At 41.2% G+C, this 27,649-nt stretch overlaps 1 protein-coding gene across 1 annotated transcript in view; it reads right to left on the bottom strand.

Moving 5' to 3' along the window:
• The window catches only part of ndst3 (N-deacetylase/N-sulfotransferase (heparan glucosaminyl) 3), a 78,401-nt gene extending 74,256 nt beyond the window's left edge, over positions 1 to 4,145 (bottom strand). The window contains exons 1-2 of the mRNA XM_041784420.1: positions 3,937 to 4,145; positions 970 to 2,238 (exon numbers count right to left, since the gene is read on the bottom strand). Coding sequence (XP_041640354.1) covers positions 970 to 1,968 — 999 coding nt within the window. The 5' untranslated portion in view covers positions 1,969 to 2,238; positions 3,937 to 4,145. The remainder of the gene's footprint in view (positions 1 to 969; positions 2,239 to 3,936) is intronic.
• Positions 4,146 to 27,649: the final 23,504 nt, after the last annotated feature.

The raw sequence follows: 27,649 nt of genomic DNA on the forward strand, positions 1-27,649 counted from the left end.
CAAATATCTGTATGGACAACAGCCCTGATTTTCACAATAGGTGCATCTATAATTATCAGGCTCTGTTGCTTTGCCCCCTTTCCCGTGTCATTCTTTTTTTGTTCATGTCCTGACTCCTGACACCCCCTACCACCTTTCCTGTTCAACTGCAAAACTCTCTCCCAGTGGGGTGCACATGTGATCACACAACCCAGGAAGATTTCAAAGGCAGTCGGTCTAAAATATTCTAAATAATTTTAAAGGGAAGATGTCTTTTTTTCATTGGTTATATCCCTAAAAACACTGAGGGATGTTTCCACACTACAAACCCAAATAATAGAAACCAAAGCAGGCAGTAAAGAGTATGTGGCAGAAAACTTAGCTCAAAATGACCTCATCTTTGAGGTAAATGTTCCTGACTTTATCTGCTGTGTTTACACATCACCTAATCTGACTTAAGTACAGTTGTTCCTCAAGGGCTTGCATGGCAAATTCTTCTGAAAGCCAGGAGAAACATCTGCTCTCAACCATGCAGCCCATGCATATGTGACAGTTTTCAATATTTTGATTTTTTTGATAATATGTGGTAAAATGTGTGTTTACATTTGTGGCTTCAAAACAGAAAGATCTTTGGTCATGTCTTGAACTAGTCCTTTTTGACTCATGAGCATGAAAAACTCATATACAACAGAGAGCAGAGCAGGTGCCAGCAATGTCACCTTGTCTAAATTGCACAGATAGTGGAGTGTAGGAGGTACAGGGGATTGCTTTCAATTTTTGGTAATCAAAAACAAGATATCAAACTTAATCTGCTGCCCAGGGCTCATATTCTGCCGTTGTGCTATCAAACAGTATCAGTATCAGCAGTTTTGTTTCAACGTTAAAAATTCTGGTAAGAGAACACCCTGACAGTGTAGATAATTTCAACAATGTTAAAGGACTGTCAGTTTCACTAAACTGTTTTAATACTGCACCCATCATCCCCATTACCTTTACATCCTTCACGTTCATTCGCGTCCCCTCCTTCCCCACGAAAATGTCATCTATATCCACCAGAATGTGCCGGTCCAGACCCAAAGTTAGCTTCCTGTCTGTGAGGTAGGAGATGGCGTCCACCAGGATGAGCCTGTGCAGCCAGTATCCCAGTCCCTGGCCAAACAGCACCCTCCTCACCCCATCATAGAGCCCCATGTCCTGCACTACAGTGGCTTGGAGGCCTAAACTAAACCCAGGCCCCAGATTATCGCCACTGCCAGCTCCAGCCCCCTCCTTGGCCCGAGCATGCAGCACAGCCTGGTATGTGGAGTGATTAGAGGAGAAGGAGGTCCAGTCCTCTCCTAGTAAAGCCCCTCGATCAGTGCCGGGCTTGGTCAGGTGGAGAAGAGGTGAGCTGGAGACGACACAGCAGTCCCAGAGCGCCTGGTTGGTCCTGAGCACCAGTGGGAGGCCTCTGAGTTTGAGTTGAGGGGGGGAGTTCTCTGTGGAGCGGAAGAAGCCAATGATGCCCACTCTGTACTCTGTGCAGTATTGATGTAGCAGCTGTCTGTTCCATGTGTCTGCATGTGCATACTTTAACAAATTCTCATAAATGATGAGCGAATAACGTCCTCTGCCTTTCTCTGTCAGCGGCGGCAAGTCGCCCTTCCCTGAGGCGATCTCCATGCGGAACTGGAAGTGTGCTGACTCCAATATAGCCACAATGTCCTGACCCAGCTGGGAGTACTGGGACTCCACTAAAACCAGCACCACCGGGTCAGTGTGGATGTGAGTGTGCGGGGGATTTGGAGGGTATGGATATGGGAGTTGATGGTACGGGGACATGGAGAGCGGCTGGGCACAGGCTGGTTCAGGGGATTGTCCAAGCTGCATGGAAGGGGATGAGTTTGTAAACAGGAAGTAAGCAGAAAGAAGGAGGGAGAGGAGACAGCAGGAGGCAAGAAGGAGCAGGAGCCTACGCAGGTGGCGGCGGAATCGTACCGCCACCGTCATCGCGAAGTAGAGAATGACTAGATGCCTTTGTCAAAGAGTGCGTGCACAGGTTTGGGGGTTTGATAAGCCTGATTCCAGATTGTCTTTGTGTGAGAAAAGGCAGCAAAGACGCTCAGGGGTGTGTCATGTCACCATGGCAGGTGGAGAGGAAAGCTGCATCAGATGTTGGTGAACAAAGGTCTTCATTTATAGGAAACGCAGTCGAGGCACCGTGCTTCCAATCCTCATGGAGAAGTCACATGCAGAAAGGCGGAGAGTGATGATTAATGTCTGCAGAGAAAGGGGACAAGGAGAAAAGATAGAGTGAATTTGTTTGGCAAGGTTGAATAGTAGTTCTTTTTCTGTGCCTGTACCCAGGTTGTGCCACCCTGGGGACTGCGAGGGCACAGCTGGTAACTACAGAGCTGATTGAAAACAACTCGCATCCTTAGGGCTTATCCAACCTCTGGCACACACAAAGCGGCAAACCGGTTAAAAGCACAAACAAACACAAAAAGTCAATCCTCAGGAATAAACAACAGCTGGTTGTGTGTTAATACGTGCGAGATGGGGAGGTGGAAGGGAGAACAACTAATCAGTACCACAAAGCTCTGCAGAGAATTCCTCTAATTGCGCCAAACTCTGTGCACTTCTGTCCTATTTCTGAACCTAATCATCTGAAATACCACAAAATTAGAGTTGGAATCCTTTTGCCAGGAGCACTAATCTGGGGGGAGCCGATGACAGAACAGAGGAAATGGAGGGAGAAAAAAACAAGAATAAGAGAGGGAGAGATTGAGAAAAGGAGCAGAGAGAGGAGCAAAACGCAATGAATTATAGAAAGAGACAAAAAAGAGCAGGATTAGCATCTTAATGTATGTGCCGGGAGCCAGGGAGAAGAAAAGATCCCACAGCATCTCTTTCTTTCTCCTTCTTTTCTCTCTCTACGCCTCACTCTCCCCCCCTCTCTCTATCTTTCCACACCCCCTCTCTTTCTCTCATTCTGTCTGTTTGAATATCAATAGTCTTTCCTCATGTTCCTCATCCTTCTCTCCTCGCTCCTCGCCTTCAGAGAACACACGCGAAGAGAAGGTCATAGAGGAAGAACCACCAGTCGTGTTTCTTAAATGTGAAACAGGGAAATTTGACAGCAAAGGAGAAGAACCCTTAAGAGGAGGGCATAGTAATAATGTTTCCATTGACAATATTTGTTGCTTTAATTACTCCACAAATTCAAATACATTTTGTGCTCCTGGAGTTGTAAAACACCATAAAAGTGAGATTAAAATGGGTTTTTGGACCTACAAAGGGCGTGCAGACTTGGATAATCCCATTCAAGCGTTTGTTTTTGGCTTTTAGAATGAGAAAACATGACTCTGGAGGAGTTTGGAGTGTAGTGGAGCGCTGGTTTAACCTGTCTGTCATTATTGGGAGCCACAGGAGGGCGCTGGAATTGGATGGAAACAAGAGACTTCACGTGGAAGTTTACCTCTCTTTTTAGTCTCATAACTCCAAGAAAAATTCCAAATTTGCAAAATTGAAGCATAAAAGGCACATTTTTAATATTTTATGTGCATTATGAATGGTTTGACTGATAATGCAAAATCACTAAAAACCACGGATGCATGCAACTTAACAATTCAGTGTCAGGCTTTTTTTTCCTTCTTAATGCAATATTAATGATAACAGCTGTTATGGGTCGCTGCAACAATCGATGAAACGTCCGATAAAATCGTCATTCATCGTTACCTGATTTAGAAGACGTAAAAATCACACTGTAACAACAAAATGAGAAACTGCTGATAAAAATAGTAGTCCACGGTCGAGTTGAGGTGCTGTCAAATTTGTGAAAGCCCCGTGGTCTGACCAGGCTGAGCGATTAACTAAAACTAGCCTAACAAATAAACGAGCAGAGTAGAACAGAGTTTTCCATCCCGCTCTAACCCGCTAAAGTTTACGTCTTGAACAAACACCGACTCGTCCACTTACCTCTAGCCGGCGTTGAGGCGCTGCTAGGCGGGGAAGAGGCGTGACGGAAGCGCGGTGCTGCTGCTGCTGCTGCTGCTTCGGGTGGGTCCGGGGCTCCGGTCTCAATGGTGCACCACTCCCGTGTGTAGTGGATGCTGAAGCGCTGTGCCATGCCCCCCCTCCCTCTCTCTCTCTCTCTTTCTGTGAGTAACCCCTTCAGTGGAGCAGCAGATGCGGGCAGCCGGAATGATCCGCTCTCCTCCCCCCTTTCGTCATTCTTGTCTTTCTCTTCCTCTCGTCTCCCCTCTTTCCCTCTCCCCCTGCTATGCTCACTTGTCCCCTTAATCTCTGCTCTTTTAAGGTGGAGATTAGGCGGAGCAGCAGCGTTATCGGGGCTGCCCGCTGACGTCTGACTGCTGTGCGTAAATGCTCTGCTTAAAAAGAGAGCGCCTACACGAGTGGAGGCGAGAGAGGAGAGAGAGAAAGAGGGAGAGGCAGAAGGGAGAGGGGAGGGAGTTTGGTTTGATTGACACAAACAGCCTTTTTCTCGGGCATCAGCGATCACGGGCTCCGGTAAAAGCTCACGGACCGTTAGTTGGTGTAAGCCGGTTGAGGGATGTCACACGCGGATACGCACCGGTGCAAGTTAATGGCGCGGCTTGCTGATTCCCGCGCGCTCCGTGCACTTTAGTTGTACAAAATAAAAGCAAGAGAGGGGGGTGATGAAAACACTTAGAATAAAGCTTCTGCATGAAAAAAATGCATCACCAATCTGGATGTTTAACACAAGGCCTATCTGATCAAACCTCTCATTCATGCATGTTCATGAAGTAGCCCCATTACGCTTACTTCTGCACACTGTCAATCAAACAAGCCTTGCATGTCAATCATACAGTGTTTTTAAGTTGATTAGGTGTTCCGTCTCCCTTCTCACTACTTCATCAATCTCTCTAACCTATTTGCAGTGACACTCACTCACTCACACACATCTCAAAAGGAGCCTCTAGGCCCCTCATTCACATTGTAATGGCCTAACAACAGAGCTTATTTAGTGAGTGTGCATACTGAGTGCCTAAGAGAGAGAGCACAAATGTATGAACACAGACATAGTTGTGCAGTCGGGTGATGCTGTGAGCTTGACACATGGACACACACAGAGGCATGCAAATGATGCAACAATAAACAAGGGGCAATGAGGAAGAGCTCGTCTTAACTGGTACCATGTTCCCTTTACTCTCCACTTACTCAGTATGAAATATTTAGAGCTTCATGGGACACAATCTCAATGAAAACATCCCATTTTGTGGCTCTCAGTTAATGTTATGACTAATCAGCGCAGTGCTGAGAAACAGAGTTTCAATGAAATATAACAGGCAGATTATCATGCCCTACAGAATGTGATCCAGAGATAATGAAGGTTTTGGTTTTTGGAGTGCGATTGTGTTTGTATGTAAATTAGTGTCAGTGGGTGAAGTGTAATTAGAGAGGCTGTTCACCCATTTTCTCCACATTACAAGCAAAGAACCACTTCTGCGGAGCTGCAAGTAGGAGACAATAAGCCAGAAATGAGAAGCAGACAGCTGCACACAAGCTGCAGTGTAGGCAAACACGTGTGTGTGTCTGAGGGTTTTCGTTCAGATGATGACACAGACGTTTTGTGCAAACAGCAGAACAATAAGGAACACACATATTGTATGATCATGAACACACACTCAAAGCAAGAGTCGGTCTTCTTATGGGAGTGTTGCATTTTTAAACCTACTTTATGGAAGGTTGAGCCATGTAGAGCAATCACTCAAATGATCCTTCCTTTGAGAACCCTTGAAATATAAATGCAAACTTTTGGGCAGTCTGTTTATCTGATACCTACCTACCAGCAGCAGTTTCAGCCGTTAGTAACAGAAATAGCTAATCTCGTTTCTTATTGTCTTTTGTATGTCACAAAGAGAGAACAGTATTAAATTCAGTCTATATCAGTTAGTGAGACTCATTTTAGGAGCTTAAAGGTACACACATTCTTTTCAGTCTGAGTAAAAACTTGCAATTAAGCTCTATAATTAGTGTGTTAATTTTTTTTAATAACATGCTCAATCATCCCTTTCTTTCAGCACACTTTGGTTAAACCACTGCAATGTCCACCTGCAACAACAGTGATTTAAATAACTGCTTCTAAATGTCTGATTTCATTTTAAAAAAATCTCACAGACAGCTCAGTGGACAAGCCAAAAATCATCTGCACGCTGTGGCATCGAACATTTTTCTTTTACGTTTCCGTTTCAATCCATATCAAGCTCTTTTTTTTCCATTAACCCTTTAAAGCCTGAAACCTCAAGTAACACTCAGAAAGTTCTATTTCTGGGGGAACTGAGATACCTTTTTTTGACCTGCTATGACACCCCCCTCCACCCACCCCAAAAAAATAAAATTACTGTGCATTTGCACATATATCTTTTTTTTTTGTATTACATTTAGTGCATTAGACATTCCCAGCAATTGATAATTCACTGGAAGGCATGTTTTATCATTTATTACATTGTATACAAAATATTTTTAAGGAAATGGTTGATCATGTTGATTAGACACAGGTCTCACAAAACTTTGTATAAAGGTTAAGATGATGTCATGCAAAGTTCCTGTTTTTCTTTCAAAACTAAAGCAATTCTGTATACAATCAAGAAGTCAGATACCTTCGGTTTGAAGACAGTACAAAAATCTAAAATGAAACAAAAATGGTTTTAAATGCAAAACAGAGGAATTTCAAAATGCAACAACAAGAAGATTAATTGTTGTTGGAAATTTTACTGCACCTTAAAAATTCTGTCTAAATCAAACTCAAAACAACCTTTTCAATTTCTTTTCTTAAAACTACATATTGTTCTTCTACTTTCATTTTCCCATATTCCCCTCACCTATTTTAATCTTGAATATATATATATATATATATATATATATGCAATTTTGTTTAATTTTTTTCTCATTAATCTACATTCAGTACCACATCATGACAAAGTGAAAAGGGAATTTTAGATTTTTTTTTTTTTTTTGCTATTAAAAAAAACCCTGAAATATCACATTGGCATAGGTTTTCAGACCCTTTACAAAATACTTGAAATTTAGCACAGGTTCCTCCCATTTCTCCTTATCCTTGCTGAGATGTTTCTACACCTTAATTGGAGTCCATCTGTGGTAAATTAAATTAGTTGGACATGATTTTGAAAGGAACACACCTCTCTGTAGAAGACCTCACAGCTGGCAGTGCATATATATTTATCAGAGAAAATAGGGCCGCCCCAGATTCAGGTCCAGCCTACTGCTCCTTTCCTGCATGTCTTACCTCACTCTCTCATTCCCCATTACTGGCTATCCACTGTCCTCTCTGAACAAAGGCATAAAAGGCCCTAAATTTATCTAAAAAAAAAAAAAAAACCCTCATGTGCAAAAACAACAAAAGATGACAGGTACAAGTTTGTCCATGCAGGGTATTAAAATCAACTTAAGCTGAAACCTAGGAAAAGAGTTTTGTGACGTACATAAGAATACACAAAGTAGAGCTAGGGTAACAGTGTAAATTTAAGGAAACTTTGCGCTCCTGTATGAAATTGCAATGTTGCAAAGAGAGGGATTGGCTGAGTTTTATTTACCTGTTGCAGTGCCAACACTGCCATATGTTTCCTTTACCGGCACAAACTCATAGGCTGACACAGGCTGTGGTTCACCACCATCTACAGACATGGTAGGGCTAGATAACAAGTTCAGAGACACTAGTGAGTCTATGCTGTACACAAACGTGAGTGCTTACAAATGAACATGCTGGTGCACACACAACAAAGGGCTATAGATGAGAAAAGTGTCAGAGCTGCCATGTTCAACTAGCACTCTTGACAGTGAAACAGAGGAGAGCAACAGACGAGAGAGAGAGAGAGAGAGAGAGAGAGAGAGAGAGAAAGAGAAAATGCTTGTTGTCTTCATCAGAGGCTTTTGTTAAGTGAGAGATAAGAGAGGAGGAGCGACTGATCCCCCTCCTCTCCTCTCTTCTCTGCCTGCTGAGAGCTAAATGGTGGCTCTGTGAGTCCCTGGTCCTGTGTGTGCAAGGCCTGAAGAGAGCAAATGGAACTGGAGTGTTAAAACAGGGAGGGTCATTATCATCACCATGCATCACATCAGCCGAGGAGTGAGGGCAGGAGGCTGTCCAGATAGTGCACACAATCCCCCCTCCTTTAATTAAATAACCAAACAAAACGCTGGATGCTCACACTAAACACATACGGGACCCTGAGTTGGCACTAATTATGACTCTTCTCGGCTGGCTGTTTCTACAAAGCGCTGGGATCTATGGCTCAAACTAGCAGCTCTCAGAGATGTATCAGCTCTTTGCCTCCCACAGTGTAAACAACAACAAGCCCCAGCTTTGCTTAGGTGTGTTGGCTGCTTGATGTGGTTGCTATTTTAATGATTCCTGCTTCTTCATCCTCTCCGTGCTTGTGTGTAATCGAACCACCTACCCGCTCCTGAACCCTCCCTATGCATGCCTGGAAATGTTGATAGATAGATGCTCTCTTAAGAGCTTGGAGGCTAAGTGAAAGCTGCCCCCCTCCTCTCTCTCCCACTCCTCATCCCTGAGCACATTAGAGGGAATATCTTTCGGCCAATCAATAGAACGCTCACAGATTGATAAGGCAATGATACACATGCATGCAACACACACGTGTACGCACAAAGAAACAGATTTTCTGCTTCCATCTTTGGGTGTAGTGTATAGAATAACCAAACCTAAATCAATCTATTACTGGAATGCTGCCAGTTGCAGGATTACCATAGCAACATGCACCAGCAAACTCCTACAAATACTATCAATCACGCATTCTTTATTTATTAGAACTGGATAAACTTCTTATTTTGATCCAATCATCCCTCAGTGCAGAATGACATCTCCATAGCTGGTTATATACATGGATTTGATACTAAACGTAGAAGGACTTACAGTCTGGTTTGTCACCACAATTCACCTTAATGCAACTCATCATTACTAGGCTCTGTATTGAAACCACACTAAACTGCATCATCCAAACTGAATAAATAAATTCAAGTTCATCTATGAAATGGTAAACATTTAGTTTTCACTCAGTTGTTTGACAATATTTCCTTGAGAGGCCTTCTTGCATTTTATAATCTTTATTCTGATTGTGGAACCTCAACAAAGCTGCCCATAAGGGGAGATAAAGGGGAGTGCTTTCTGGGGCCCATCCAAGTTTGGAGCCCATTGAGGTCTGCAAAATCATGGTCCATTGTACCATATTTGATTTATTTATCTGAGTAAAATCCAAGCAACCATTTTTTCGATTCATTTATGGCATAGTCTAAAGCACCATGTAAACTCCTTTTCTTGAAACAGAATCAAAATGTGTTAAAAAAAAGGCTAAAATGTGTTAAAAGTGGCAGAAGGGGTTGAAAACAGAAAAACAGGGATGAAAAAAGATGAAAGAGGGGTTACAATTGGAAAATAATTGGCGTGAAAAATAAGGAATAAGGAAATGCAATCACAATTGGCAGAAATAGGCAGAAAAAGTGGAAAGGCCTGAAACAGTGGCAAAAATGGCATAATAATGGCAAATATGGTCAGAGAGGTGCTGGAATTAAAAAATGGCAAAAATGAGTTGCAGGAGACAAATATGGGTTAAAAGAGGAAAAAATAGGGTAAAAGATGTTAAAAGGAGGCAAAAATGGCATTAAAGGGGCAAAAAAGAGAGACGAATACAAAAAATAGGCAAAAATGGCAAAAATGGACAAAAAGGTGGTGGAAAGGGTTTAAAAAGTGGCAAAAATTGCTTAAAAGATGCAAAAAATAGGCGGAAAATTGCAAAAACAGGCCGAAAAATTGGTGAAAAGGGGTTGAAAGTGAGGGGTTGAAAAAAGGCTGAATAATGTAAAAAACAAAAAATGATGAGAGTAAAATGGCTAAAAAGTTGCCAAAAAGGGAGCAGAAAGGTGGTGAAATAGGAAAAACATGGCAAAAATGGGAGGATAAAAAAAGGGATAAAAAATAGCAAAAATCTGGGGAGAGGCAAAAATGGGCTGAAAGAAACAAAAAAATGGTCAAATGGGTTACAAGTAGCAAAAATGAGTTTGAGAAAAACTAAATGTGGTTACAATCAAAAAAATGTCAGAAAAAGTGGTGAAAAGGGGTTTGAAAAGTAGCAAAAATGGATTTGTAGTAGTAAATATTGGCAGAAATGTGTTGAAACAGGATTAAGAATAGCAAAATTGGTTGAAGGAGGAAAAAATTGGATCAAAGTGGCAAAAAAGGATTAACCAATGCAAAAAAATTGGCAGAAAAATGGTGAAGATGGTTTGAGAATATGGCTTAATAGTGGCAAATTTAGGTAGAAAGGTGGAATTGGATTAATGTGTGTGTTAATTGAATTTAGGTGGAATAGGATTTAATGTGTCAAAATGGGTTACAAGAGACAAAAATGGATTAAAAGAGGCAAAAAATAGGTTACTTGTTGAAAAAAAACAGGCAAACAATGACAAACGGGTCGAAAAAGTGGTGAATAAAGGTTGGGCTGAAAGTGTCAAAGGGCAGAAATGCGGTGAAAATTTTTGTAAAATTGATGAAAGTATGCAACTACAATACAATATTTATAAGAAAAGTCACATTCAAATACAGAACAGGCCATAACTGAACTTTTGTATGACCCCAAAAGAAAAATAGTCTTTATAATATTCTGTATTCTGTGGTGTAATGTGTAGCTTTAGTGAAAGTTTCACGTATGCTAATTCATTTCCACATAAACATCATCTATTGTCACATCTGCCCTGTAGCATTCATTCATCCCCCAATTTTCGTTAATCAAATGCTGCTTTTTTTGTTAAATAAGTCTTTCTCATCTGCCGGTTCAGTCATGCCATCATTGCTTGTGAACTTCCACCTTCCCATCACTGCCAGATCTCCACAGTTTTCATCCCCTTCCTCAGATTTATCCTTAGTTGACATCATCAGCCATCTTCTGGTCTACCCCAGTCTTCACAGCGTGGCAAGCATCTCACCAGTCTCAGGCGACATATGTAACAACATCCAGTCAGCCAAAGTCTTCACAGTTTGATCGGCTTTTTTATCCATCAGCCTCAGGTGACATTATCAGCCAGCACCAGATCAGACTTTCTGACCCTAGTAAAATTAAGCATCAGAGACTCTCTGACAATCATTCAGTATCACAGCTTTGTAAAATAAATGTTTATCTTTGATTAATTTAAGCTTCGTTTATACTTCAGCCTAAATCTACACTGAAGTGACCTTCACAGTTGTGAGCAGTATACCTGAATGCTGAAACCATTGACAGAGCTGACCATTGTGGAGCAGTAGTTGATTATGCTGCAATTTTTTTCAACAAAGAGAGGACAGACATGGAAGAGGAAATGCGCTTACTTTTAGATGCCGGCAATCAGATTCAACACTTTTAATCCCTGTGGGCAGTCAATTACCCCTCACAAAAGTACACATAATACACCTTTAGACACTCGGGACTGGCAGTCAAGCCATGCGACCCAGCTGACCAATCACATGGCTTGTGCTCTTGCCTTGACACATAGGTCAATTTTGTAGAAGTGCACATTAACAATGTGTGTATGTGTAGAGTTCGGGGCTACATGAATCTATGGCATATGCTCCAGTGTAGTTTGAAGCTGAAGCATAAATCAGGCTTTCATTCCTGAACTAAAGATAAAAAAATCATTGCACTAATGTCATTAATTCAGTGTTTAACACTAAATAACTGGCACATATTTGGTTTAATTTTTAAGCCTGAACAGCCGATAAATAAGCCAGATTCCATGTCTGTCTTCAGGCAGATTGATCTTGCAAAGCTTCAGTCTGAAATGTTTGTGCCTGGTCTGAGGATGAATGGAGCAACCAACATCATGTCAGAAGAATGAAGCGGTTGTTTTGAGTTTTAGTTATCCTGCAAGCCGGTAAACTATGGTGACAGGTAATTAGCTCAGATTAGCTACAGTGGCAGTTTTATCAAACTAGTTTCCCTATTTAAAGAAGATGAAAGAACCACACTGAAAGCATAATAAATGTTTAAACTCTTCTCCTGACCAGCATTGGCGTATGTTTGATTCATCAGCTGGCTCTACTGATTGTTCAATCAAGAGAGACAAGTAAATGATTTGAGATAACATTTATTTTACATAGATGTGATAATGAATATTTATTTCACACTGAAATAATAGTGAAATACTGTTAGAGTGTCTTTGTTGCTTGAACTCTAAAGGAGTATAGTCTGTGTGAAGCCTGATCCATAGAATAGAATAGATGTTTATTGCCATTTGCACAGGTACAGGACAGTACAGGTAGATTGGAATTTTTGTGCGTTGCTTCTTGAGTCAGCTCAACAAAATACTTAAAAGTAGAAAAATATAAAATATAACAATAAAAATAAGAATACTTATGATATAAATAAGGTTGTATTACCAGAATACACAAAGGAGTAAACACAGTACACAAGAGCACCCTTATAAATATGAAAAATAAAAGAGTGAATAAATAAGATAAACTAAAATAAATAGAAAGAAAGGTAAGACTGATAAAATAACACAGCTGCATAAAATTCCAGGATTTCTACATCTGCCATTGTATCTGAGATTTCTTGCATTGGTTATTGCACATGGAGAAATAAATTACACAAGTCATTGCACACTTCAATAATTGCACGTATTGGCAATAGTATTTATTGCACAGTTATTACTGATGTGTTATGAGTTATGACCCGAGAGGTAGTTAAGTGTCCACTGAGTAGATGTGTGGGGTGTGATATGTCCTTCCTACCTTAATGTCCTGTGAGATGAGTCTGACAGCAGCAGGGAAGAAGCTGTTGTAGAAGTTTGTGAGTTTGGATGATCTCTGGCCTGTGGTGTCTCACGTTGTACCCTGAATCCTTCCACCTGAACAGAGCATGGGCTGGGTGGTGTCTGTCCCTGAGGATGCTCTGTGCTTTCCTCCTGCAGCGCTGTGTGTAAATATTGTCCATGGAGGGGAGGTTGGTGCTGATGATCCTCTCTGCAGTCTTGATGACTCGTTGAAGAGATTTCCTCTCAGCCAGAGTAGTGTTTCTGAACCACACAGTGATTCCGCTGGTGAGGACACTTTCCACCAGACCTCTGTAAGCGTGTGTGAGGGGCTTACGACTGAGTCTGGCCTTCTTCAGCAGCCTGATAAAGTACAGGCGCTTCTATGCTTTTTCACAGTTTTTTCTATGTTTTGGGCCCAGTTCAGATTTTCTGAGATGTGAAGGCCAAGGAACTTAAAGCTGTCAGCCCACCCCACTTCAGTCCCTTTGATGGTCAGGGGCTGCAGAGGAGGGGCTTTCCTCCTGAAGTCCAGAATGAGTTCTTTGGTTTTGTCTATGTTGAACACCAGGTCGTTGCCTTCTCCATAGACAGTGATTCTGTGGACCAGTTCCCTGTACGATGATTCATCCCTCTCTCTGATCAGGCCCAGGATGGTCATGTCATCTACATTACTTGATGTTGATGTTGTCATGTGTGGAGACACTGTCATATGTGTATAGGGAAAAAGGTTTGGGGCTGAGGCAACAGCCCTGCGGAGTTCCAGTGCTGACTGAGCTCTGTTGAGACCTTGTTTCCCATCCTCACCACCTGTAGTCTGTCTACCAGGAAGTCCAGGATCCAGTTCCGGGTTGGTGTTGGTATTCCAAGATCAGCCAGCTTCCCAGTCAGTTTCACTGGCCTTATGGTATTAAGGCAGGCAGAGCTGTAGTGCAGGTAGAGCAGACGTGTGTATGTGCTGTTATTGTCCAGATGTTGAAGTACTGAATGAAGAGCCAGGGCCATCGCATCGTCCACTGACCTGTTGGGGTGGTAAGCAAAATGTAGAGGGTCAACAGTGTCCGGGGACAGCAGAGTTGATGGAGTGGAGAACCAGCTTCTCCAGACACTTCATGGCCACTGATGTGCCACTGGCCTGAAGTCATTCATAGTGGCTGTGTATGTTTTTTGGGGACTGGTATTATAACCGAGGATTTAAAGGTGCGTGGAATAGTTTCCTGCATGAGCAAGGTGATAAAGATATCTGTGTACACCCCTGTTATGGCCTCATTGGGGGTCTTGTTCCTGAGCCATGTTTCACAGAAACACAGCACAGAACAGTCCTGGATGTACCTTTGTGTAGCCATCCAACAGTGGAGGTCATCCACTTTATTTTCAAGAGACAGGACGTTGGCGAGAAGTATGATCGGGAGTGCCTATGCTCAATGGTATGTAAATACGGATTGTAAATCCATTTATTAAAATCTGTTTGATGTAATCATTGTGGTTTTTAGTCCGAAAACATGCGTATTTTTGTCTACTTGTATTTCCTTATGTGGCGAACCTGCCTCCAGGTGTGGTTATGTGCGACAACGAAGAAAACAAACTTCCATCATTTAGCTCAAGTGACTTCAGGTATGAGAAGATGAGTTATGGTGGCACCAATCTGACTTCCAGTATGAAGTTAAGGTCAATCGTCTGCATCCAGGTACTCTTGGGTGATGTGAACAGCTGACGATTACATGACAGTGAGTGAGCATGCGTGGAGGAAGGCGTGGGTTATAGGGTAAAGAGAGGGACCATTATACTGGCATGCAGCATGTATTCTTCTTGGCTAAACTTGCACTAGAGCTTCATTTAGCAACAACTGCTTAATAATGGCTGCGTGTCGGTGTAGCTTCCCAGGGCAGCCCATGCCCACTATGTCAAAGCCTTTATTTTGTTGCTCCGATTGCCCTGCACTGAATGTTACAGGCAAAAAGTCTGTCCGATCTTCAAAGGTTCTGTCCTTCCCAAACACAGACAATGGGAAGTTTCCCAAATGAATGTGGAATATATCCCACGCATTGATTACATGAAATAGTCTATGTCAGGTTACTTGCCTTTACCCAGTATTTGACTTCAGTTTTTAAAAATATTATACAGAATATTCTGCTGTTTTTTGTTCAAATTATGAAAAAATTTGGCGTGAAAGTTTTTAGTTGTGTTATGAAACTGATCGACTCTATTCAGGCCAGAATAACAAGTGCTGAGGGGAAAAGAAAAGAAAAAAACTCCTGCATTGTGTCTTGAGCTCAACCAAACACGCACACTACTCAAGTGGTAGTATGTTCGGTTACGTGTTTCTCTTTCTCGCATTGAAAGACAGGATGTGGTTTGCCAGAGAGAACATAGTTGTTTGACATATTCAGGAACAATATTGTCTCGACACACACATAAATGTGCACACACGTACCCACAGAATCATGCTTACTGCCCACACATCTCTGTAAACAACCCAGCACTCCCACACTTTCACAAGCCGCAAACACTGGCAGGCTTGTTGTTGGAGTGACAGAGTGCACCTTCATTTCATATCATATCAACACTTCATCTCTGCGCTGATTAAAAGTGATGCTGCTGACATGCAAGACGGCTCCCTGCGTGGAGAAGAGCCGAAATGTATGCAAGAAAACCAACATAAGTGTGCCTGTGTGTAACATTTTAGGAGCATGTGAAGGTTTGAAAAGTAAAAATAGAAATGTGTGGATAAAGGACAGGGGGAGGATGTCAGAAAGCACAACAGTGATCAGATCGCACAGCACTCAGGGGAAGGAGGGGTAAATGGATCTATCTCTGTCTCCCTCTGACCTTGTTCTCTCTCGCCAAAAACCTGACTTACAACCCCAAACTAAATATGATACCTTCTCTCTCAGTTTCTCCCCCCATGCTCTCTGGTAATAAATCGCGATGTAATTACCAGGCAGGATCGATAACAGTCACATCACTCCTCTCCTGTGCTCGTCTCCCTCGTCTGCATCTGACACTAACGTGTTCATCCCTCGCTGTTTGCCACTGGTATAGATCCAAGAGTGATAGATCGCATCCTGTTTCATCTGTGCATGCAAAACACAGGTACACACTCAAAAAGGTTGAACACACAAACACAGGGTGGATGAAGCCACGCAAACAGATAGTCCGAGAGACATGGACACTCACAAACACAAAGTATGAGAGCTGGACACTACAGGGGGGAGGCCAGAGGTCTCAGTTGCCATTGGAGACGTCTCCTCAGCTCAGCAACCAACAAAGAGTTTCCCGTTCTCTCCCAGAATAGCTCACTTGGCCCCCCTGTCTAATGAAATGGAGGACAAGGATGTGCATCACATGGGCAGTCACGCAGTGTGAACTTGGAGTTTTTCTTTGACGGAGAGACAGTGTATGTGTGAGTCTGTGTGTGTGTGTGCATGGGTGTGGTTTCCCTGCATAACCATTTGAGTGTAATGATGTTTAATAGGAAATTAAAAATATCCCAGAGAGCAAGAGCAATTTTCACACCTCAGAAATGCTGACCTGCAAGATTCACTCACACCCACACTTCGATGCACACTTGATTGGTGTGTGAGGGTGTAAGGCGTATCATAAGGATAACAACTCACAGTAAAAGTTTGCACCTTTAGGTGAAAGCTAGTGAGAATATAAGCATAGGGTTATTTGGAAGTTGTCATCAAAACTGTAAGCAAGTGTTAATTAAATTCTCATCAACCTTAAATCAGTCATCATATTGAACTGGACTGAAATCATTTTCGAGAAAAAAGGTAGCAAAATTGTTGAAAAATCATCCAATTTTTGGGTCGCTTTATTTCTTGGGTTGTGTTGATAGCAAACCAAATGAGATTCTGTATTGCCAGCACCAGTCTAATCAAGCACCGACGCTGTAGTGTTTTGGATCTATCACTCAAAAATCAATTTTTGGTGTTTTTTCACAGATTTCACCAGAGTTAGAATGTTCTTTGGAAAGAATCATGTTCAAGCACAAGAATTTGATGAAATGACTTGTTCTTGTTATCTATTTGTAGATATATAACTCTAAATGAATGTGGATATGAACAATATGATCACCAACTAATTTAAAACTAATTTGTAAAGAACCTGAATTAAATCAAAAGTGATACTAGTAAACAAGCAACAAAAGCAATTGTCGTGTCAGAAAGAAACTATACGCTTAGCTCAAAAAGTAAGGGCATATGTGTTTGGTAGATTATGTCTTTGTTGTAACAATGCCTCTAAGCCTTAAATCTCATAATGTTGGAAAGTCTGTTTATTTCCCTTTTTAAAGGTGCTACATGTGTAAGAAACATGCATTTGTGGGATGAGCAGCAGGGCTGAGTAGGTGGGTGGCGCCCATGAAAAGTTTTCCAAATCTTCTCTGGCAATGCCACACAGATTATGGGTGCATCTCAATAAATTAGAATATCATCAAAGAGTTAATTTATTTCAGAAATTTCATTCAAAGAGTGAAACTCATGTATAACATAGCTTCATTACATATAGACTGATCTATTTCAAGTGTTTATTTATTTGATTTTGATGTATTGAAGAAAATCAGAATATTACTTAAAAGCAATAAGAAAAGGGTCTTTTAACACAGAAATGTGGATTGCTACAAAGTATGAACATGTACAGCACTCAATACATGGTCTGGGTTCTTTTTGCATGAGTTACTGGAGCAATGCTGCATGGAGGCGATCAGTCTGTGGCACTGCTGAGGTGTAATGGAAGCCAATCAGGCACCTGATTGTCAGCCCCTACGTTCATGAGCCCTGCTACAGTGGTCGGTGGGTGTCTGCTCCAAGAATCAGAATGCCACATTTGACTGGTCTGGAAAGGACCTGTGCGATAGGGCAACTTCAAGCTGGTGTTCAGCAAAACCAAGTTGCAGCATTATTTGTAGTGAGCCCTGGTACCATCTCCAAACCAAAAGCCAAGTTCCATATAACAGGGGATGTCAGAGACAGGCCACAAATTGGACATCCCAAGAAGATAACACCCCAGCAAGACTGTTTCTTTATCCTGTTAGCACTTATAGGAACCATCAGTTACAATCAAGTTTTTAAGGATGATATGGCCAAGGGCTTTCAGCCCCTCCATTGCACACAGCCAATCTACAGTCTTATGGGGCTGCCAGGAGGCCTGCTGGGACTTCCCTTCACCATCAGGCCAGTTTGTGCTGGTGTTGGCTACACATCCACTGGAACCTGCACATATAGAAGAATGTTCTTTTTATATACTTCTAATGGTTGGATCGTAGGGTTGAAGACACAGAGAATGCTGTGCTGATTGCTGCATAGAGTAACAACTTTTGGTGGAGCTAGTGTGATGGTATGGGGCAGCATCTCCCTGACCTGAAAAATGAGGCTTGTTATCATTGGATATGATCACTGTAATCTCAATGCAGAGAGATATCAAGATGAGATTCTGCAACCAGTGGCAAACCATATCCCTTTGCTTCAATCATCCAATCCACCAAGCAACACCAAACAAGAGTCAGTGGCAGAATAAGCTGTTTGGCAATGGCAGAGATTTGGACATTTTTCATAGGTGCAACCCACATACTAAGCTCTGCTGCTCATCCCACAAATACGTGTTCCTTACAAATGTGGCACCATTTAAAAGGGTAATAAACAGGCTTTCCAACGGTATGAGATTTATTGCCAAGACGCATTGTAACAATAATGAAATGATCTACCAAACACAAATTTCCTCACTTTTTGTGCTAGGTTTAATGTTTTTAAAGCCTGACATCCCTGCTGTGGGGTAGGTGTCAAACAAGGACAAATAACAGTCTTGAAAGTCATGTGAACCAGATGTCTTATAAATAAGTATGCATTACTGAATCATGTTACTCCTAAACAGAGGTGGAAAAAGTACACAACTATTTTAAGAGTAAGAGTACAGTTACTCTGATGAAAAATTCCTTAAGTAAAAGTACTTGTCTATAGCCTAAATCTACTCAAGTAAAAGTAAAAAGCACTTAATTTGAAGTTTACTTAAAGTACTGAACATCTACTGAGGAGTTGTACAGTAAAATATGATCTTTGTTCATGTAAAGTCACAGCTCTATAATAAAGTAAAATACACAGCAACAACGACAACATTATAAAAACTTGTGTAATTAAAAATAACATAAAAAAGTTTCTTCATTAGACTATGTAACTTATAGTCAAACTACACTCTTTAAAGCATTAAATATTCTACAATATGACAGAGCTGCAGAGAGTCAAGCTTATACAAAGCAATGCAAACTGATGAACTATGCGCCCATTAGGAGAACCAAAAGTCACAGATGGGAACACTGACTCAACGGATAGCTTCACTCATGGTGCAAATGTGTCTCACAACAGAAACATCAACAATCGACCAAAACCATGAACAAATGAACCCCAGAAGGAATCCTTTTACAACAGGCAACATCCAAGCACAACTAAACAACCCATATAAACACTCTTCCTAACACCACAGCTTCTGCTGTTTTAGGATGTGATGTGGACTCATTCCACCGTTATGTGTGACTTTGTAGTTAACAAAAAAGGAAAAAGTACAAGAGTATTGTACTCAAGTAAAATTACAGTTACTCTGGTTAAACCTTACTTTTAAGTATTAGTAAAAGTAATAATTTCAAAATGTACTGAAAAGTACCCAAAAAAGCTTCTCAATTAAAACAATTTGGGTAAATATAGTTAGTTACTTTTATCCCCGCTCCGAAGCACATATGCAAAGAATTTCATGCTGAGCTAAAACTGCTGAACTGAAGCTCAGAGTAAGTTCAAACAGGAAGATTTTTACAGCATCACAACACCTCTTTTATTGATCTGAGTTTCTATCTCAGTACGGTCATTCACTCTGTTTTTAACCAGGAGAGAGTCTTTGGGCAAGTAATCACCCTGCTGACAAACTTTTAATCTGTTCTCCACTCTGTTACTCTTCCATTTCAGCATGAATTGTTACAGCCCCATTTCATCAGTATCCAGCCGCTCAGCTTAATTTGCAAACTCTGTGGCTAACCTAGAACTACTGCCTGGTGGTATATGCCTCAGCAGGTAAACAGACAGTGGGCAGTGACAGTACAGTGGTGGGTCAGGAGGAAGAGCTTGGGTAGTTGGGAGTGATTTGTATAAGTCATAACCAAAGGATAGCCATGAGGCCCAGTGACCTTGACCTTTGACCTATAAACACTAAACCTAACCAATTCATACATGAGTCAGTGTATATTTGTGTAAACTGAAGAAAATTCCTCAAAGCCTTCTTGGGATACTGTGTTTACTAGCAAGTCTTTTCTGCAGTCTATTGTTCCGCTCCTCAGATGTCCACCCCTCTTTCCCTTACCTCGGCCAGTGTCTTATCTTGCTGTTAGCCTCATAAATATTTTTAATTGCAAATAGACATCATGTGGCCCAGATAGGGACAAGTTTTGAAAATCAGCAAAACCCCTGTGAAATACTTTACGCTTTATGATAGAACCGTTAGAATTGCAATGTCCCTGTCAGATCAAAATAATTAAAATGATGGTGCCTAATTTCCACAGACATCACACATCTCCCCTCCTTTTTCTAAACTAAAATAAAAAAAAAAGATTGCACTTAGAGTCTCTCCTGATTGAAATGACAGCTCTTTAAAACAGTAAGAGTCCTTGAGTCCAGCAGTGTGTGCGTGTACTGTGCACTACCCTGACTGCTTCTCAGGCTCAGTGGCAGATGTGCAGAGAGTAAGCAGTGGTGGGCAGTGTTCAGACAGCAGAGGTGATGCCTTCAGGGACAACACTGTGCCTGAATCTCAATCTGCGGACAAAGTTGAGGCAGCAGCAGTAGGTTAGGTATGTGGCAGTGTTTATGTCTTCTAAATGTTATAACCGTCCTTGAAGCCTAGAGGCTGTGATCTCATGGCACTCTGGGCAGCTTGTAACTAAACTCGTATTTTATCAGCAGTAGATTAAATGTATTCAGCAACCAGCTGAGGAAAAAATCTTCCATTAAGTTTTGGAACTGCAAACATATCAGACAAATTTGCACCATATTATTTACCTTCTGTGTCAGTGTTTAATGCCAAAGCAGAAAAAAAGAGCAGTCTCTCTGTACATACTTGAATCTGAGGCCATGCAAGAAGGGTGGAGAGGCCCACTGTGTAGGAAGGAAATACAAAGCTGTTACCTAACCAAAACTGCCTCAAAAAAAGTGTTTTGGTATCTTTCCAAAAGCTCAGGGTTTGATTCACTTCTACAGACTTAATATTCTTAGGGGGCACGTCTTAGGATGCAGAAATTGTTTTTAAAGTAGTGGCTATATCACAAAAAGCAAAAAAGTATAGGAAATGTTAAAATGTGAAAACCTGAGAATACAGAGCAAAGTAAAACCCCACCATTTTAATGTGGAGTTTGCAAGATTGAAAGATGGTGTTTGAAGCAGTAAAGGGGATTTTGAAAATGTTCCTGCTAAAGGCTCGAGAGAGAGAGCATACCAACTAAAAGAGATAGACAGTGTGTACAGGCTGATTTATGCTTCTGGATCAAATCCACACCTTAGGATCTGGGTTGTCTTTCGCTTTTATTTACCAGTTTTTGGTCGGCATCACATACATTTGACCATTAGATTAAGATTTTAATCTTCAAAATGTGCAGCTGAAATATATGCCAGATAAATTAATAGTGAATAATTACATATCAATGGGTTGGGTAGTAACGCATTAAATTTACTCCGTTACATGTACTTGAGTAGTTTTTAAAAAGTAATCCTACTTCTGAGAGTAGTTATTTATTAAAAAAAATAGCACGTCAAATCCAAGAAAGCATGTTGTGGTAAGTAAGCTAAACAAGCTAACGACTGCACTGCTAGTTAGCTAAACGTATAAGTTCAAATCTCTGTTTTAACTTGCAGACTGCAAAGACACAGTTGTGTCAGTGATAAATGATGTCATGTGTCCAATCACCTCTGTAACTCGGCATTTAACGTTACATTGTAGGAGACGCTATTATTATGTGCGTGTGGCACGTCTCTTATATCAGTGATTATACCTAATATAGTTATAACGTGGGGCTACTGGGCCAAAGTTGTCTTTGATTTTAAAAAGTTTTAGTTTGGCTTGCCAAATTTGTTGAGTGATAATCAGATGTTTTTTGGCTGCTGTAAGCTGCTGAGTTATGGCGGTAGCTAGTTTGATAACCTGGAACTAATGTGGATCTAACAGCTGTTGTTTATGTGTTAAACACAGGCATATATGTTGCAACTGATATTTATTTATGTTTTGTTGGTCCATACAACTTCCATCCAGCTAAAAAAATAATTTCCTTTCCCCAGTTGTTTCCAAGGTCAGGTCATGTGTAATCTGTGTAAACAAACTGGCCGTGATCTCAGAAGTATTTTTCCTGTATGACGACATTAAGTCACTTGGATGCGTAACTACTTGACACTGTTTTCTTTGGTTTCCTTTTTTATATTTGTCCGTGCATTTGCTTAAGGCTGTATTCTTACAAGCTTTGAAAATGTGTGATTGTAAGAAATTTTTAAAAATGCAATAAAAAATGTGAATCATTAAAAAATCAACCAGGCTGTAACAGGGTGTTGACTACGTACTGTGGGGTGTGGCTTTGGCGCGCCCTGTGGATAAAGGTATAGGTGCATAGTGTTTGCTGATTTGGTCTTGTACATATGAAGGCAATGTTTTCTGGCAGAAAGAATCTTTCTCTGCTCTCTTTAAAAGTCAAATGTATTACTCACTGCAAAGTTTTGCCAAGAAAAATGTTGAAAAAAAGTCTGTTTCTGCAGTATACTATTTATAACTTTGTCTGCCACCCTACAACAGCAGTTCCAGGCAGTCAAAACTAACAATTTAAATTAAAAAAAGTCTTAGACTAATGGTCCCATTTGCTTTTGCAGCTAATAAAAAGGCATCAATTTCATTTCATGATTAACTAAAACCTCCCCACAGGAGCTTTAAAACAAATGTGCTGGAAATTTCTCCCTTTTTTGCATTGAAAGAAATAAAGAGTTTAATACTTTCAAATCAATAATACATCTTGTGAAAATGCTTTTTGTTTCTGTATTTTCAGTATATAATTATAAACACACCACAAAGCAGCAACATTACTCTTCAGATTTTGTTTTTCATACTGAAGGAGACAGTGATGCATCACATGTTTTGCTCTCAGCTGTAGTCTTGTCCAGTTGGATGAATGTATTTTCACTTTTGTCACACTGTCTTTTTTTGTTGCAGCTGAGCATACATCTGGACTCGTCTGCTTGAAATTAAAAATAAATTTGAAGACTGTGGTTTACCTCAAAACAAAACTGCATATTATGAACTTTGGTGCACTGTAATTTCTGACTCTTTCAGATTAGAGTCACTGTGTTCTAATATAACTGATCAAAGACACATGTCAACACATGAGCCACATGTGAGGATTCTGGTCTGACTGTAACTGAGCTGATCGGATAGTCGTGACTTGTCATGTTGTTCTTGTCCTTGCTGACAGTGCCAATAAAGTCTACTAAAAACTGAGGCAGCGTAGTGGAAGCGACACATTTCGCACCACATTTGTAGTTTCACGCATCAAAATCAAACATAAGCCCAGTAGGTTCACACTTCACTAGCTGAGATATTTCCCAAGTCATGCAATGGCGGATTCACATAAACTACAGGCTTCCACACCAACCTTTGATAACAACTTTGTTATCAGTGCTGGAGGTCTCTACAAAGGCGGAGGAGGCAACAATGTGGGAAAAGTTACAGAAAGGCTGTTTTATGTGTAACAATAGTGACACAGAATAGCAGAATTACACGCTTCCTCTACAACAATGCAGAGTTCAAGACATTTTACCACTGATTAAAGAAGCACGCCAACAGTTTTAGACTTTTGGATCAGTTTATTCTTAATGTGGAGTAATGCTCAGTCTGTGAAAAATAGCTATGTAATGTTGGCAAAGGCTTATCTCAGTTTTGGGCTTGGAGACAATAAATTCTTATCAGCTGGCTTTGCAAACGATGTGCTTGAAAAATGTGGGAGTTAACAGACCACAGAGAGTCAAACTAATGATGTTAACAAGGAGCATTATGGGAATTGTGGGATTTGGCTTTTTTGGGGATCTTGACAATTCTTAATCACCAAAATGTCAGGAGTTTTTCTTAAACATTTGTGCATCCATCAACTTTTTGGAAATACTAAAGGCTCAATGAATTATGTTGGGTGTTAAAGAGATTACAGTAGCCTCTTCTGACTGGATTTCATTTCCAAAATCCTTTCCTCTAAGGATTTCCGTAAAAGTGATCTACAAAATCCACAAAACTTCATTTGAAAGTAGTTTTGAGCAGGAGAGATTTGAGCATGGGTTTGCATTTTCCACACCTATACCACCATGTAAGTTGGGATGTCCTGCTCAAAACTTTCAAATTAAGTTTCTCTGCTTTCTCTTTCAGCCCGCTGACTCTCCATCTGTATAAGTTCATCTTTAGATTTAGCTACATTTTCTATGTTATCTACATAGGTTATGCAGCCAACACAAGCTTGCTGTGTTAGAATGTTTTCACAGAGGATGAGCTTTTTTCTTTAAGAGACTTTGTTTAACTTTACTAATAATCATTGATCAGGTTTGGAGGAAATTGGAGAGCAGAGGAAGAGAGTGGAAATCTTGTAGCTTAAAGGGGACATATTATGTAAAAATCACTTTTTCAGGCTTTTCTAACAAAATATGTGCCCCTGGCCTGTCCACAATCCCCTTAAATACCAGATAAATCTATTCCCTTCCACCCTCTCTTTCTCCACCTTTCAGAAAATGTGTGCTAAAACAAGCCGTTCACAGATTTTACCCTCATGATGTCACATGGGGTGTAAGCACCTGAACCCCAGATTTGGTTGGCCCTCCTTGCTTGGAAGAAAGTTCCACCCTCCTCTTCTGATCTTCCTCTCTGCCACCAACTGAGATGCTGGGAGAGACTGATGGTTTGAATCCCAGTCAGGTCCTTAACTTTGGATAAAAATGTCTGTAACATTGTAACATCAAGAGTGCCACATCCATTTCCTGAGAGGGGTGTGGTCAGGGGCGGAGTCAGACAGCTAATTACCATTTAAAGGGCTGGAACAGAGGGCTCTTTAGACATGCAAAAATTCTATACTGCAGTTTTTTTTAGCAACAAACTTCACGGGCATGTTTTGGGGACCTCTGAGAACAATATAAACTTGTCCTAAAAGGGTAAAATATTTCCCCTTTGAATATACCACTAATTTAGGAGGATGTGAGTTGTGATTCGATTAAGATGCATGTCAGGTGTGAATCATTGTGCTTGAGATTATTGACAGAAATAACTTGCTAGCTTCATTTCATTTTATGTCAAAAGTTTTAGTGTGGAAACTGAGAAACAAATTTACAGTAAACCAAAAGTTCTTCTGGTTACTTCAGTTACTTAAATAGAAACTAGCCCAGCATGCAAAGGGTTTCAATACAAAAGACGTTTTTTTCTTGTTTGTGCTTTCACTTATAAAGCAGGGTGGATACCTGCTGTGAAGGACACCAAAAAAAAGTTGCAGAATGGGAAAAGAAATCAGCCCAAAACAGAGGTGAAAAACACAGGTCTACTGCTGAACATGAAGGTGTACATCTGCACTCATGCATGTCAACACAACCACTTGTGTGGACACACTCGCACATAGGATGAGACCTGCAGAGAGTGTATGATTAACTGTTCTGTCAGAAGTGAGAACTCTCTGGGGCAGGAAGGGCAGAGGAGGGGGAGGAACGGAGCAGAGGAGAGAATGAATTGGAAAGGGATGGAGGAGCACTAGGAGGGAGGCTGAGGTCTCAGGGGTTTCTGAAAGGTCTCGAGGGTTTGGGGAGAAGCTGTTGCTTCTGCGGTGTTGAATGTGCTTTTCAGAGCGCACACAGCAAAAATTGTGTGAGGGTCTGATTCCCATGACACATTAGAAGAAAACTGTTTGAGGGATATCTTTCCTGCCATCTATATGCAGAGAAGTCTGCACTGCAGTATGCAGTTAGGTGAGTGTCCGGTGTGTGGATCTGCATCTATGTGGAGCCTTATCACAATTCTGCGGTGCAATACAGTCAGAGTGGTTGACTGAATCTCCTTCTCTCTCTCCAAATCAGAATCGCAAACGTGTAGCTGCACACACACAACCACACACACGCTGTGCCTCTTCTATTTTCTCCCATTCGTCACAGGGCTTGTTGTTCTAATGCAATGGATAGGTCTGCGTTCAGGGTCTCTATGCCAGATGTCTCTGCTCATAATGACTGGCTTCTCAACATTTCTACAAAGGGATTGAAAATGAAAGGTAGACAGAACAAAATATCATGAAAAATATTAATCAAATTTTAATTTCAGCATTTCTGGTTAGCAGAGCCTGTCTTTATCAAAGTAGTAGCCAGTTTAGCTTGTGTCTTTACATTTGGAGTAGTGGGAAAGTGCTTTAAGGTGCTGAACGGAGCTCAAAGCTCTAAAGGAAAAGGCGAGCTAATCTCTGGGAACCTGCAGCCAGCAGAAACCGCCTGAGGATTATTTCCAATATGTCCCCAACCCCCCAGAACACAAATGCACGCAAAAACAAACAAGAATAAATCACTTCTTTTTTTGATAAATTCTGCTGCAGTAGGCCTTCTGTATTTCAAAGAAAAGATCTTTTTTTTTTACACTTTTAACAGGGTCATCACAAAGTAATTAACACATTGGGTTAAAGTGTGATAAATAAAGCTCAAATGAGTGGAAAGAAACTCTCAGATCGCTCAGTCTTTACTCTCTTTTCTCTCTTACTCCTCCCTCTTCGCTGAAGTGTCTTCCTGCATGTAACCACAGCCTACAAAAACACTTCACCCCACTTTAGATCCAGAGTAGCACCACTCTGCACGCTTCTTCTAGCCGCTGAATGTTGTTTATGAAAGGGTATTGTTTGGCCACTTCAGCTGATATGGCCTCGGCGCTGTAAATCACCAGTTACTACTTAGCTTACTAACACTCCATTGAGGAGCCAGGCACAATGGATCCACAACACGTTCATTCATCCGCTCTCCCACTCCCGCCCTCCCGCTATTCAACCTTAACTCTCCTCCCGCGTTCTCCCTCTCTTTCTCTCCTCCCTCCTGCTACGCTAAGCTGTTTTCCCTCCTTCCCCTTCTTTCTTCTGGGTTTCTCCCCCCATCAATTTCCGCCACTCTAGTTCCTGATGTGGTTTTGTCTGTTGTAGGAGGCCAACAGTTTCCCATGCACCTGCCCCGGTCATAGATATGTCAGACTGCACACACACATACAATGTCGGCTTTAATTCGTCCTTTGAAAGTTCAAAGAATATGCTCATCTTGTGAACAAATTCAGCCAGAGGATCCCATCTGTTAAGAGTGCATGTGCTACATTATTGTGGTGCGAGACAGAGAGACATCCAAACTGCACCACAGAGAGCAGCATACCTTCTGATTGGTCTTGACATTTCAGCAGTCTTTTCTTATTGGCTGTGGCACTTCAGAGTATGCAGTTTCACACTCTATCTGTTGGGTGTTAAATCAGTGATAACGGTGCCCGAACTCACACATGCTCACGCAAACACACGTGCAAAGAACACCAGCATTGACTGTCGGATGCAATCACGTCAAATCATGCTCTACGTCCACGCAGCAGGTAAGAGCAAAGAGGAGAGGGAGAAGAAAGGAAAGAGGGAGAAAAAGAGAGTGATACAGGGAAAGAGTGAGACGCCAAGTAGTGATTTATGACCTGAAAAGACAGATTAACTCCACTGGCTGCCTAACTGGCCCTGAAACAAGCTGAATTACAGCCCAGACCAAGAGGAGAGGAGAGGTAGAGGAATGGAGGAAGAATGAAACTGAAAGGTCAGAAGTATGGCAGGATTGAGAGAGAGCGCAGATGACAAGATGGAAGG

The sequence above is a fragment of the Cheilinus undulatus genome, linkage group 4 (assembly GCF_018320785.1).
Source record: "Cheilinus undulatus linkage group 4, ASM1832078v1, whole genome shotgun sequence".
NCBI lineage: Eukaryota > Metazoa > Chordata > Actinopteri > Labriformes > Labridae > Cheilinus > Cheilinus undulatus.